Source organism: Leptonotus elevatus, chromosome 4 (assembly GCF_054856555.1).
Source record: "Leptonotus elevatus isolate MCC_2025b chromosome 4, RoL_Lele_1.0, whole genome shotgun sequence".
Taxonomy (NCBI): domain Eukaryota; kingdom Metazoa; phylum Chordata; class Actinopteri; order Syngnathiformes; family Syngnathidae; genus Leptonotus; species Leptonotus elevatus.
Genome location: NC_141242.1, coordinates 16,417,011 through 16,432,221, shown reverse-complemented (window position 1 = coordinate 16,432,221; position 15,211 = coordinate 16,417,011). Strand labels below are relative to the sequence as shown.

Sequence of the window (15,211 nt, the reverse complement as noted above, 5' to 3'; positions counted from 1 at the left end):
TCGCCCTTGTATTGCTTCACACTCACTCACTGACATGCTCTGGTACGTTCATTTACATTATAAGTGTCCAGAAGGGCACCAACTGAGGGGGGCGGAGCTTTTGTGAAAAGTCGATTCAGTTCATTTTAGTCTTCAGTAAACCCTACACCTATTTTATGTCTTGAATTTGAAAACAAATAAAACGATTTTATTTTATTTTTCAATACTGTAAAGGAGGGTTTGGTGAATGCACATAAAAAAACTGGTGGGGTTCAGTATCTCCAACAAGGCTAAGAACCACTGCCTTAGACCAAACAGAAGCTCCAAAATTGCATTGCTAAATATGCATGTGTTTACAGAGGCGGCAAAGATCTATTCCTATCCCTTCTTATTTTGCTCGCCCCTCCTCATAATGTTTATGCACAGAAATGTTGTATTCTCTGTTTTTCAGAGCAGATATTTGAAGCCACAAAAACAGCCTGATGAATCTGTGTGTGTGCATGTACTCCTTCCAGAATGCACAAAATTAACTGCCCGCCAATATTGACTATTTGGCAGGCACAATCCTGGATACGCCCGGTTCGTAGATTAGCTTCCACATCTGTTTGCGAAAGCAATCAAGTTTGCACCCGTTTTTGCATGGACAATCCTTTAGTAAATCAGGCCCTGTCTGTGTTTGGAAATATGACGTGTGAAGAAGTAGTGGGAGCAATAAGAGGGTGACACATCACTCTGTGTTCCAAAGCTTAATCAGGAGTCACGCTTGAGGCATCTCTGTGTTCTTGACCCTGTGAAGTGACTTTGTCCACTGACTGACTCATCATCAGGGTCTGGCAGAACAAAAAGTGTTGTTGTTTTTTTCTGACATAGTAGCAATGTGGCTATTAATTAGCTTGGTTTTGATACTGTTAAGACGGCACATTTCAAATACAGCTGCCATTTTACATCACAAATCAAAAAACAGTTGTATGATGTTAAAGGAATGTATTTTCAGTAACATGAGTTTGGATTGACATTTGTTCACCAGTCTTTAGTAGCTTAACATTTCAAAAGACAGTAACAATAGATGACAGATGCAAGGGTATTATTACGTGTTATGCATCGTAACTGAAAGTCTGCCAAGATTTCTCATTACAGTATATCTTACAGACTTGGTTTGCGATTATAGCATGTATTTAACAGATGGAGTATGCATTTGTGACATGTTGGTGTATTTTTGATAGAGTATGCATTTGTGACATGTTGGTGTATTTTTCATCAGTGACATTGTGTCTCAGCACCTGCATTAAGATTTTATTCAGTGAATGATTCATGTGCTATGTTTCAGTTCAGATTTGGCAGGTCTGTATCTGTCAGTGGTGAACAGTCAGGGCCAGAAAGTACTTCTCTACTGACCTTAATACAACCAGAAGCACTAAACGACCTGAATTCTAATATTTGTTCCATTAACGTCAAACTTTTTCTGTCCTCTGGTTTGATAGAGCAAACCAAGTTTGATTAGCAAAGCACATCTACAGCGAGCTGCACACATGAATACATTTATTAATTAGCACTGGAGAGTAAGATGTACATGGAACATTTGCATGTTGTCATACTACTTTTATGTACGGTATATAATATTTATAGTCACGATAATTGCAAAATTTGTGATGGTATTTGTTTATTTTCAGTTTAATGTGTTCATGTGACCTGGGAAGCACAATAAATATTTCACTTAGAGGGTCCTCATTCTAAAATATAGTTCTGTTCCTATGGCGGTAGTTTGAAGGACAAGTTTGTTGTAAAACTTCTTCTAAAATGACGTGTGGGTCATTTGATCAGCAGCAGTAGTGTGTTTTGATAACAAAAATGTCGACACACAGGGAGCAATTAAATATCAGCCAATAATTGGCCTGTTTCAGTTCCATCTCTCTAAGCAACTGATCTCATTTTATGCTGCACATGATTTCAGTCTGCAAATCAACAGAGAACAGTGAGATAGTTGGTGTGCAGCCTTGTCGCCTGCAGCTCTGAGGCCCGTGGCACACCAAGCAACGAGATCGACAGCGAAGAAAATACAGTAGAGTCTGCACACACTAATTTGGCCCTCCCACCGTCTCGCTACAATGGGAAAAACTCTGACCTCTGGTTTTCTTATTGATGAACAACATTTTATGGCATCAAATATTCTGTTGTTGTACTGTATTTTATTTTACTTTTTTATTAAGCCAAAAACAACATTACGCGATAGTCGAAGAAGGTGATGATTGCCCTGGTCACTGTAGATATATTCCAATAATACAAAAGAGAAGAGACAAGTGACAAATAAAGGGAGAGTTTGGATTTTTGAGAGGCTGTTCATACTCGTGCATTTCCTGCAAGAGACTTTCCATGCTTCGCCTTTTCAGCCATGGTTACCTATGAAATGATAAATATTAATGTGGACATTACTCTTGTAGCCAATTTTTCAAAGACATGCTAGCCCTTTTGACTCCATAATGGCTCTTATTTTTTTACCTTCACTCACAAAACCTTTTTGTTGAAAAACCTTTTGCATTCAGTGTTTCCAGTTTTTATGAAAAGCTGTAATTGCCTAATTTTGTGTATTTTTCAGTCAGAGAAAAAGCTCGGATTTTTGCCAACTCATCGATATTGTGCTGTTTGGTTGAGGTTATCCGTGTTGGTCTACCTATGTTGCTTTGGGTTGTAGTAGGAGCGGTCATACTGCACGTGCATGTGTAGGGATGGCAGTGCTGTAGATAGTGCAGCAGTTGGTGAGTTGGGCTGCCCTATAACTGCACTGTAGGATGGAAATTTCTTATATCTCTTTGCCAGGGTTATTATTATATACTTAGTTGTTGTTGTTTTTTTATCTAGCTAGTTTTTTTTTTTATCTAGCTAGTTTTTAATTAGTTTTCGGAGCAGATCTGTTAGTTTTTTTTTTCTTTTTTTTTTTAAAGCTTCATTTTTTATTTTTTTATTTTACTAGTTTTAGTATTAGTATTTTCCTTGTGTGCACAACTAATAAAAGGTATTTGGCTACATTTATTTTATCAATATCATGATAATACTGGTGATACATGTTTTATTTGGATTACTGTTGATATGAAGTTAGCCACGTTAGCCATCGCTAGTTACCGTATCTGCTTATTTTGCATAGTATTGTAGTGGCAAATCAAATCAAAACTTAACTTTCCCAAGAAAAGTTTAGGTCAGAGGTCACTGAAGTCATCCATCTATATCCTAGAGCACTCATCCAGTCGAGGTGGCTTGAGCTTATTTCCACTGTTTTCAGACAACAACTTCTGTTTCACACCCACAAACCATCCAGAATGTTACTTTGTGTGCAGGGGGGGGAAAAAACTACAGCTTTGATTCCATCTTTCTGGGTGGTGATCTTGTGTACTGAATCCACAGTGCCTTCTATGTGCATTCTAGATAAAGACATCTCAATGGCACTCAATGCCCTGCTCTGAAAATCTTTTATGGATCTTGCTTTGTGCACTGGAGCACATCATGTTGGAACAGAAAGGGTCTTCCCCAAGAGTGCGTTGCACAAAAATCCTGTCATAGAAAAAAGATCCAGCACTAGGCGCTTTGTTACTCAGTGCGATTTTACACCGTATACCAGCATCCTGGAATCAGAAAATTGAATACCAGTATATAATAAGTCATCACCAGTGTCTGGTGTGGCCTATAAAATACTTTATGGACAGCCACGTTGCTTTTAATGCAGCATGTAGAAGAAGTGTGTGTTGGGCATGAAACGCCTGTCCTGCTTTTCCAACATTCAGCATTGGATATCTCAGAAGCTCTTATTCTTGCATTCCGTATCAGTCCCATTTATGCAAAACAGTGAACTGTAAAATTGTAGGATTGTCCAAAACGTCATGCTAACAAATAATTAAGATGAATAATAATCCAGTCGTCATTGTTTCATTGATGAATCTGCATTTGAAAACATTTGAGCACTTGGTGTATATACATTATAAAACGTGTAGTATAAATATAGGAAAGCATACTTAAGTGTCCGATTAAAAGCACGCCATATTCTTATATTTAATAATAAATGCAGTTTTAGTTTGCGGTGCATTCATCCGTAACGTGAATGGGTTTGGCATAAAAATCTATTCGTCTCTGCATGCTTTTTTTCCCGATTTCCCCTTGGTTTTGCTGGCTCTCTAAAAACCTATTACAGTTTGATGGAGCATACAACAGAGAACAAGTTGTATGCCTGAATCTGCTCATTATGGTACACCTCTAATTGCAAATGCTGTTAGATGCAAAGGATGTTGTACTCTAGATCCTCTTGGTCTCCTCAAATAAAAAGATAATCAATTAGAGGAATTTCAGGCTTTCTGGGCTTCACAACTAACACTCTGGTTTTCCAATCTCAATTCAAGGCTAATGGACCTTAATTGTTCAGTATTCCATTGAAAACATCGTTTGTGAATTGCCACTCATGGACGTTCATTTCTGCCCTCTTCTTAGACACGGAACTCGATGTGCAGGAGAGGTTGCAGCTGCAGCTAACAATGGTGTGTGTGGCGTTGGTGTAGCCTATAATGCTAAAATTGGAGGTGAGTTCATCGTAATAACAAGGATTTTTAGATGTTCTCTCATTTATCTTGTCTTCTTTCAGGTATTGTCACGCAAGGTCTACTGTAAATCAAACTTCAAAGAATAATAGGATAGTACAAATATGAGCAGACTTCAACAATAGTGTGATGCGTATATAAAGTACAGAGCATTATATGCAATTTCATCAGGTCAACAGAAGGTAAGATACAAGCAGATAGGCGCAGTCGCAGTTAAAAAGTCAGGTTTCTTTGTACTGATCTGGGCATTGGTGGAGTATGCACGATGTAGAAAAATCTTTAACATGAACATTTTAAAGTCCGCAATGCACCCTTAAATTGATATGGGCAGCTGTGCGGTGTGAGCGTGTTTTCTCCAATTGCACCCCACATTTCCAAAAACAGGCGATTTTGCAAAGGTATGATGTGAGTGTGAATGGTTGTCAGTCTACGTCTGCCTTGTAAATGTCTGGAAACCAATTCAGGGTGCACCCTGCTTCTCACCAAAGTCAATTCGATACAAAAGGATAAGTGGTGCAAAAAAAAAAAAGGATGCATGAAAGGATGAATATTGGGCTGAGTAGCTAGCGAGACAAAAAAATAAATAAATACAAGTTATGATGGTTTGACCTTGGAGGCATGTTTTCCCCAGAAAGTTTTGGTTGAACTCCAATTTGACCTTTGGGTTGCTTGACTTTAGACTTTTTTAATGTATTCAAAATGTTTTATTCATTTTTTTGTAGATGCTTCTAAAAAAGTCCTGTAATGGATTGAAGGAGATTTGTAGTACATGTTGGCATCAAATGATGTGTTAATTTGCATGATAGAAGCCAGCCGTATGCTGCATGCCGGCCCTGAGGAGCTTGAATCAGCCCCATTCCAGATGTTACTCAAAACTCTCCTTCTTTGTCTTCATTACCATTTGTTTCCCCATGGAGCAACATATTGGCCTTGTTTTTCAGGAATTCATCCTCTATGAATTTGTTCATGTCCTTTGAGCTTGCTAACGAGCTGCTGTGTTTTGCTACGGTATGTTCACGAGTGCAATAAGGGACACTTTAATGGTTGCATCCTTGCTGAGCAATGATAAGTGATAAGCGCTTAACGCTGCAGTTGACATTATTGGCTCAATTAATGTTTGCTCCTGCATCTTTTTTCCCCCTAGAAACACACATTCATCTGCGGTACTACACCCGTCTTCTGATTTAGTGACGTTCCTGGGGACTGACACAGCAGTGTTTGTGTCACTGAGCTGCAGGAAGTAAACAAATTGTAACAACAGTAATTATGCTTCGTGCTGCTGCAACCCAGTCTGCACATAATGATGACCAAGTAAACATCTTTTCTGTGTCTTTCTTTGCTACTTGGCATTCAAACTTTGCAAGCCAAATTTCCCACCTGCAGTGAGACTACTTATTTGTGTGCACAGCCCTGCCGCAGGGACTCAGCGGGTTGTCTGGAATCGATTATTGAAGTTGTAATGTGGATGTCAGTCTTGTCTCAGGTCGCTGTTCTAGTCCCCGTAATAGACTTCATTTGAAGCTGGTTCATTTCACACCTCTCCACTGCTATTAATGTTCACTGGACTGATCTGAGGCTGCTCACATCAAACGGCCAGTCAGTGGCGTGTTGAGGTGTGATTAAATGTGTCGTTTTGCTTCTACCCTGTGGGCACAGCATTCTGGTGCAGACTCTCTGAACTCTTAGGTTGTTTTTCAGTTGGCTGTCCGTCAGATCATCATTTATGAGCTCATTTATGCGCTCATTAAAATTGTGAATTCTTTTTTTCCATCCCACTGTGTGTTCCTGTTCTTACAGGCAGTCATGGGGGCTTTCTTCCTCATTTTTTAACATCTCTTCTTTCTGAAGGTGTAATTTATGCTGCTGTTCGTTATCCTCTCTCACATGTTTAACCGCTGGGCTGCTCTGTGTGTGCATTCATCAGGAGTCCGTATGTTGGATGGGGAGGTGACAGATGTGGTGGAGGCCCACTCTCTTGGTCTCAACCCCCAGTACATCCACATATACAGTGCCAGCTGGGGTCCAGAAGATGATGGCAAATCGCTGGACGGCCCTGCTAAGCTAGCCAAGGAGGCTTTCCAGCAGGGAATCACCAAGGTCAGTCAGACAACATAACCTCCGGCTTGGAGGTCTTTTTCATATGTTTTAAAGATGTGTGGAACAACAAGTATAATGTTTGTTCTCTGGACTATGCAGGCTAGCTATGTAAATATTAGGGATGTTCGATACCAGTTGTTTGTTTGTTTTTCAGAACAATACCATTTGAGTATTCAACTCTAGAGTAAAATCAAATTTAAAGAAAAAAGCAATGACATAATTATAAAAAAAGACCAATATATCCCATTATAGCATTTTCCCTAAAATTGCATTAAATTAACTCCAAAGCCATATTCACTGAAGCAACCCCCTTCGCTGGTTTACTGTATTTTGACTGATTTTGCAAGGTCCACATAATATCCTGTTCTATTGCTATAAAAACATGGAACCTACCAAAAGAAAGATTAGTCTCTTCTTTCATCGGGGAAAAAAAAGTAGATTTGTATCTGTTTTCGTTTTGCAGCAATTAGCATTAGAATATAGCTAAGTTTCATCATTATTCACAAACCTGTTGAAAACACTGGCATAAAGAGCTTGTTGCAACATGACCCTGGCTGATCTCTTATACGTGATGGCCGTGGCTTAGGGTGTAGAGCCGGTTGTCCAGGATCCGGAAGGTTTATTGTTGGTTTGATCCCCGCTCTCCCCGACTCATGCGTCGTTGTGTCCTTGGGCAAGGCGCTTCACACACATTGCCTTCAGTGCTGATCACACTGGTGTATGGAAGGTGCTAATGTTTGGTGGTTGTTGGAGGGGCCGTAGGCGCACACTGGCAACCACACATCCGTCAGCCTGCCCCAGGGCAGCTGTGGCTACTTAAGTAGTTTACCGCCACCAGAATGTGAGTGTGTGAGCGCACGAATAATGCACCCATTGTGAAGCATCTTTCAGTGTCCAAAAAAGCTTTATATAAATCTAATGCATTGTTATTATACTCTGCTGCCACCTGCAAAACTTCAAAACCTTCTGTATGTTCTAGCATTAAAAAAACTTATACATTTTTGGGAGTGAAGGACAAAGTATTGAAAAACGTATTTTATACTTTTTAGTGTTTGAATTAGTTTTTCTATTCTTCTAGTTTTTAGTTCCTGATCGTAAAACGGCCATAAGAGGACGCGCCGTTGTGCGTACCGATACCTTGAAATAAAGTCTGGTATCCACCCGATACGATACCTGGTATCGGTACTCGCCCATTCCTAGTCAATATCGTGATATCAAATGGGTTACATCAGACCTGTGGGATCCAGTGTAATCCAGCAATAAATTCAACAAGGAAATAAACCTGACACTGTACAGAGCTGTGTGCTCATGTTGCCCAATAACAAGATGCGCATACAGCTTTAAACTTTTTCTGTATTTTTAAAATTGAGCGTGTTGTATTCTTCTATCCTGTTTATTGTATCACACAGAATAAACGATTCTGTGGTGACCAATCATCAGATGGTAGTGTATATATAATAAGGCTGGCTGTTTGACTGAATTTCTTTGATTGCATGGATGTGGGCATCAGGTGGTTATCGGTCTTCTTCAGGCCACAAACTGCTTGTGACTGCGTCGACGGCGCCACTGCAAGTTGCTTCTAAGCAGTGCAGTCAATCAAAGAAGAGCGCTATCAAATTAACTGTATAGGAAACACACACACACATACACACATGTTAAAAATAAATAATAATATATATATATATATATATATATATATATATATATATATATATATATATATATATATATATATATATATATAATTTATTTTTTACAGTGTGCAATAACTTGACTAATTGGTTATAATAACCACATCACACCTGTCCACAGTCTCTGAGCAGACGTAGCAAAGTTTTTATGAAGTCAAAATAAAATGCAAACTGTGCTGTGCTTTTATTGTTTTTGTAAATAGTTATTTTATTCTGATGTGCAATGGCAGTACAAACGAGGAATAGCAACTTCAATGATGCCAACTTTTAGTAGCTTAAAGGGGAAGTCAACCCAAATGTTCTATGCAGCGCCACTACTCTAAATATGAAATTCTGGTTAATGTTGCGTTAGTGGAATATGAGTTAATCAGCAAAATCTGGCAGTTTTTATGGATATCAGAAGGCAGCCATTTGCTGTCGAGTGAAAACGACATCAATGTTGCTCAGGTCTCAGGTAACGACCAATCACAGCTCAGCTTCAGAAAACAGGTGAGCTGTGATTGGTCATTGCCTGAGCCCTGAGCAACTGTAATGTCCTCTTCAGTCAACAGCAAGTCGCAAAATGGCCGGCCCTTGAGATGGATAAAAACGACTTGATTTTGCTGCTTAACTCATATTCCACAAATGTAATATTAATCAGAATGTCATGTTTAGACTAATGAGGTCACATATAACATATTATTGTCAAGAAATGTTTATGGTTGACATCCACTTAAAAAAAAAAAAAAAAGTGAAAAAAAAAGTGTATCAACAGTCTCCTGTAAATTCAATATGACTGTTAAGCGTTTATGATTTTGTTTCCTAATTAGAGTATTACAAGACGTATGTTTCCCCATTTGGTTCTTGAACAATTAATCCACACATTTATCTTCTCCCGGTTGGACTACTGTAACTCCCTCTACACCTGCCTAAGTCAGTCTTCTGTGAAACGCTTTTAGCTCATCCAAAGTACAGAAGAACCAGCCATTACCCATTACCCCTGTTCTTGCATCCCGCCATTGGCATCCAATAAAATTTAGAATCAACTACCAGATCCTGCACTACATTTATCTACCCGCGCACGCACTGCTATGTAACTGCGTTTTAAAAAGTGCCATATAAATAAGTTTAACAAGCGCTATCTTAATTAAACAATACAATTCACCGCTTTATATAAAGACATTAAATTCATGCTGAACACAATTGTGGTTCGCCTGGTGTTGCCCTCGACAACCATTTTCTCACATGGCCCCTCTGGAAAATGAATTATCCGTCCTTGCACTATAGCATAATGTATCCGCACAATTACTACTGCAAAAAAAAGTGCCTAAAATGGTCGTGTTTTTTTGTTCTCTCCCCAATTTTTGACAGTGAAAATGTCACAAAATTGCATACCTGACCTGGTCCTCAACTGCGCATGGTAGCTTTGTGTCCGATGACTAGTCCTTGAAAGTTGTAAGGGAAACTAATATATTTTTGGGCCATTTGCAAGAACTGAAGAGTGCAGGCAAATTCGCTCATGCGAAATGAAGCATGCCCCAAAGAGCAGCATCCATTCATGCAGAACAATAGATGGATTCGAGCACTGCTGCAGTAATTGGAATATAAACAAACTAAATGATATGCGGAGATGCATGTTGACAACAGCTGAAAAGTGTTGAGTGACGACAAGCGTATTTAACTCATTCACTGCCAGCGACGGCTTTAGACGTCAAAAATTCATTTAAACTTTTTCTATTAGCTTACCATTTTTTTCCACTTTTGTTAACAAGAGAATGAAAACCTAGAAAAAAGTACTGCTCTATACTGCGGCCCCCAACCGATGGCACCCCCACACGCCCCCCCCCACCCACAAGTTGTGTGGTGTATTAAAATTGGAGGGGAGTTGTAGGGTGAAGACGGTGTTTCCACCCTACCCCACCCCCCAAAGTGTGTTATGTGCCCTATATGTCTATAAAAGTGTATTGTGCAAACCTAGTGTAGTGAGTTAAGAGGAGTGACCAGCGGGGCCCTCCCCAACCGGGCGGGGGCAGGAGGCGCACCGGCCCACCAAGACCCCACCCACCCCACCAGGACCCCGGCGGGCATATGGGACCCGTCCGGCGGGGCGATAGGGCTCGCCCCCCGGATACTGGGTCCCGCCCGAGGTGTCAGGACGCCCACCGGAGCGGGGCGGGCACGACACCAAACCCCAGCCACCCCCGCCGGCCCTCATAGCACCGAGACCCGGGCCATGGATGGAGCCCCCGGCCCAGGGGAGGGGAAGGAAGGCGTACCGGGGAGGGGGAAGGGAGGAGGGAAGGGGACGACAAGAAGGGCAGGGGGCAGCGGCAGGGACGCAAGGAGAGGGGGAGAGGAGGAGGAAGGGTGACGAGGGAGAGGGGACAGGGAGGCGGAGGACGGGCGGGGAGAGGCGAGGAGGGAGCGCTTTTGGTAGCTTTGACGGATTTCACCATGGAGAGACATCAACATCAAAGCACAGAATGAAGTTTGTAGTGATGTAATTTAGTGACAGAAAAGAAAGCTATCATCCGATCCTGTATCATCCTGTATCCGCCCATATCGCTGCCATTGACGGCTATAGACGTCAAAAATTCATTTGAACTGTTTCTATTAGTTTAACATTTGTTTCCACTTTTGTTAACAAGAGTATGAAAACCTAGGGAGAAATTTGTGATTAATCGTGCGTTAACTATTGAAGTCATGAGATTAATTACAATTAATTAGTTTGGTTTTAGTTTTAATTGTAATTAATCGCATGACTTCAATAGTTAACTCATGAATAATCACAAAAATTCAGTCAAAATTCATTTTAGCTATTTCTATTAGTTTTACATTTTTTTCCACTTTTATTAACAAGTGTATGAAAACCTAGAAACATTTTTATTTGTACATTTAGAATAGGTATAAAATTTGTGATTAATAGTGAGTTAACTAGTGAAGTAATGCGATTAATTTATTTATTTATTTGCCTGACGCTTCTAATTTAAGTCCTTTTTTAAAATTACGTCAGGCGATTAACATTTTTAATTGTAATCAATTGCATGACTTCAATAGTTAACTCACGATCAATCACAAATTTTATATCTGTTCTAAATGAACAATAAAAACAAATCTAGGTTTTCATACTCTTTCATACCCCCCCCCCCCCCCCCCTCTCGAAAAACTGTCTGTGAGAAGCCAGAACCAGAACTCGAGCCAGAAGGAAATGGAATGAAAGACGAAAGGTGTTTTGTTACAGGGGACTGTGACTGGCTCCGAGTCAGCCCTTAGATCATTCAGAAGCTCCAAAATGGCATTGCTGAGCAGACAATATGTAATGACTTTTTTTGTTTTGGGCATTTAGAAAAAATGTTTGCCCAAGCAGAAAAGTTCTCCCCGCCACCTCTCATTTTCCCGGAGCAACGCTGGCACTTCTGTGAGTGCTGGTTTGTGCAAAATCACAATTTATCTCAGGATTGATCAATCACAATGAGCATGCTAAATTCTTCCATTTGCATGTACTCCTTCCAGAACGTGTGAAATAAATTGCATAGCAATATTGCTGGTTTGGCAGACACAATCGTGCGGACACTTGGTTAGAAGAGAAGCTTTCCACATTTGTTTGTGTGAGCAATCAAGTTTGTGCGAGCACAAACCTTTAATAAATCATACCGGGCTTTTTCCGTCCACTCTACTTTAACTGTGCAAGTGTATAATATTTCAAAATGTCCACAGACTGTATTATATGTTTCTATTCTACTATTTTTAAAGGGCTGTTGCATTTCACCCCACCACTTGTTTGGATTTTATAGGGCTGCACTGCATTAATCCTGTCCTGTACATTTTCAACCACACTGTATTTGCGCTTCTTTTATTATAAACCAAGGCAATGATGTGTTTTAACGTTGTCCATCTGCTGTTGAGGGATTTTGTGTGTGTGCGCAGAGCAGAACACAGGTCAGTTAATAGCCCAACAGTAACATTTTGTGTTTGACGTCTGAACTTGGGCCAAACGTTTTATTTTGACATTTTACATTTCAACTTTCTTTGATTGTAAAGTTACGACAGTTTTTTTGGGGTCATTTATTTAATTGTTAATACATCTACATTTGAACAACATTTATCTCCACAAGAATTAGGGTTGGGTTTTAAAAAAATCAAATAATCGATATCAAATAGATTTTTCCTTTTCGAGCCTGATACCGATTCATAAAACCATGATCTCCTTTTCCCATAAATTTATAAGAAAATACTATTTCAAAAGCTGAGTTTTTTTTTTACTGTTTTCTTGACATTTGCTGTTCACTTGAATTTAAAAGTATTTTCTTACATTTATGAAAAACCTGACTTGTAATTTAAGACAATTTGAATCGTTTTAATTAATTTTTACAATTATTGAATAAGAATTATGAAAATATTTTCATCTCATCCTTGTTGATGCCAATGTTTGTGTCACACTTAAGTGATTAAAACACTAAATGATTTAACCAGTTATATCCTCCGCAAAATTGCATGTGGAATTCAATGTTTGGGGAGTTTGTGGAGTTAAATCGAATTGAATCAGGGAAATATCAAAATTAAATAGAAATTAACTCTTGTGAATTGAAATCGAATCGATTGAGGCAATTAGAATCGATACCCTGTCCTAACAAGAATGTCAAAATATTGGAATATTTAGAAATGGTATGATCCAGTGCATTTCTCCACCACTGGAAAGTAGAATAATAGCCTGTCATTGTAAACTACTTTTTTGTTAACTGAGTATCACTTTGCTATTGTCTCATCAAAACTAAGCATTGTTTATCTTTGTAAAGTTTTTAATTTTAGAGCTCTTGTATTGAATCCTACTAGATTGGTTATAATGTTGTTGCCAGTCAATGGATGTGTATTTTTTACATTAAATGTATAAACAAATAGCCAGCGATTCTATGCTACCTCGTGTCTTCAGTGCTTGGTATAAATTTGATTGTATGGTCAACTGCCATCATATAATAGAGATGAGCAGATAAGATTGTCTTAAAAAGAAGACCGTCCTGTAGTACATACCTCCAAGCAAAAAGGACATTTTCACAGAGGTTATTTCAAAGTTGTTGAGTGCTGACAGCAGATGGGCCCGTTCCCTCTCTTTTATTCCATCATGGCCAAAAGGGACAAAGCTGGTATAGAGACCTGCAGCTATTACAAGGCTGCATCTGGAGAGAAAACAGGTCATCAGTGTATGAAAGGGCAACATCACTCTGTGCTTTTAGAGTGGGACATTTCAAAAATGGATTCTGAAACGGGGGCGTAGGCAAACATTTTTCAGTGCGGGGGCCAGGGGGATAAAACATCTCGCTGGCCAAAGGTGTGAGGTGTCCTTAACATATGCAGAACCTTGCTCAACATACAAGCAGAATCTAGTCGACGTAAAATGCAACATCAATACTATTTTATTTGCCTTTATCCCTCGCACTGATTTTTGCATTTGCTAGCTAAAAGCCATTGGTATGATTGTCACCGGCAACTTTTTGCATGCTGTGATTGATGGCCCATTTACTTAAATCAAATCAAAAACCACAATAAATCACCGCCATGAAAGCAACGATGTTGATTCACTTGACTGTAAGAATCAAATTGTTTTTCATAAAGATAGTCCCCTTTAGACTGCATTGAGATCACTTGTTCTTTAAATGTGTAGTTAACACCAACGAATTGCGGCAGAGTATCGAGGCATCTCAGGGTACCGCATCCACGTGTAAATGGAATGAGAGTCACAGGTATTCAAATGATCACCCGGCTGGGGGTGGCCAGAGAGTGCCATGGCCATCCCTGGTCATCACGTAGCTCCGCCCTTGTTCTGAAAATCAAAAATAGCCAGTGCGCGAAGGCAACAAAATCAGTCAAGATTATTTGATCTGTTGTAGCTCAGATTGAGATCAAATTCATGGTGTGTCTTCAAAATTATAATAAAATAAAACAATAATATTGCACTGATTGAAATGACCAACATAATCCAGCACGGTGACCGACTTGTAGCACATCCGCTTCGCAGTGCAGAGGTCTAAATTGTTCATAGGTGTGTTTGTGAGTGTTTGTCTGTGTGTGCAATGCGATTGGCTCGTGACCAGTTCTCGGTCTACCCCGCCTACCACCCGGAGACAGTTGGGATGGGTTTCAGCAAGTGGTTCAGAAAATGGGTGGATGGAAGTACATGATTTGTTACTTCGGTCATATTCTTATTACGAGACATAAATCACCTCACGACTGTTAGCCTGCTTGTTAAGTGTACACTTAATGAGATTGAATGGGGTGATCTACTGTTTGTGCTTTAGGAGATTGGAGCAAAGCGGGCTCATTGGCAGCCATCGTTTGCCATTGATAGGGCTGCTCGATTATGGAGAAAAAATAATAATCACGATTATTTTGGCAATAATTGAAATCACGATTATTCAAACGATTATTTATTTTTGTATTTAAAATAATAAGACCAATTTTTTTTTAAATTGAAACACTAATTATGTAAGTTCCTTACCAAACACAATTTATAATAATATATATTTATAATAATACATATTTATTTATGTTGGCAGAAATGTAATTTAATTTGGAGTGCAGCTTATATACTGTGCAGTCGGACGCTCATTTATTTTTGGGTACATTATTTTACACATTTAAAAATATTAAGACCAATTAAAAAAAAAAATAGAAACACTATAATTATGTAAGTTCCTTTTGGACCAAACGGAATTATATATATTTATAATAATATGTTTTTATTTTTTTATTTATGTTGGCAAAAACTTGAAGTTGGAGTGCAGCATGCGCACTGTGCAGTAGGATGATCATTTATTTATGTATTTATTTATTTATTTATGTATTTGGTATAAATGTTTAAATGTAAAAAATAATTAAGATTCTTTGAAACAC

The 15,211-nt window shown here is 39.1% G+C and overlaps 1 protein-coding gene across 1 annotated transcript in view; it reads left to right on the top strand.

Moving 5' to 3' along the window:
* Positions 1-15,211, top strand: part of furinb (furin (paired basic amino acid cleaving enzyme) b) — a 72,160-nt gene that overhangs the window by 41,908 nt on the left and 15,041 nt on the right. Inside the window, exons 7-8 of the mRNA XM_086074545.1 lie at positions 4,450-4,538; positions 6,481-6,653. Coding sequence (XP_085930671.1) covers positions 4,450-4,538; positions 6,481-6,653 — 262 coding nt within the window. The remainder of the gene's footprint in view (positions 1-4,449; positions 4,539-6,480; positions 6,654-15,211) is intronic.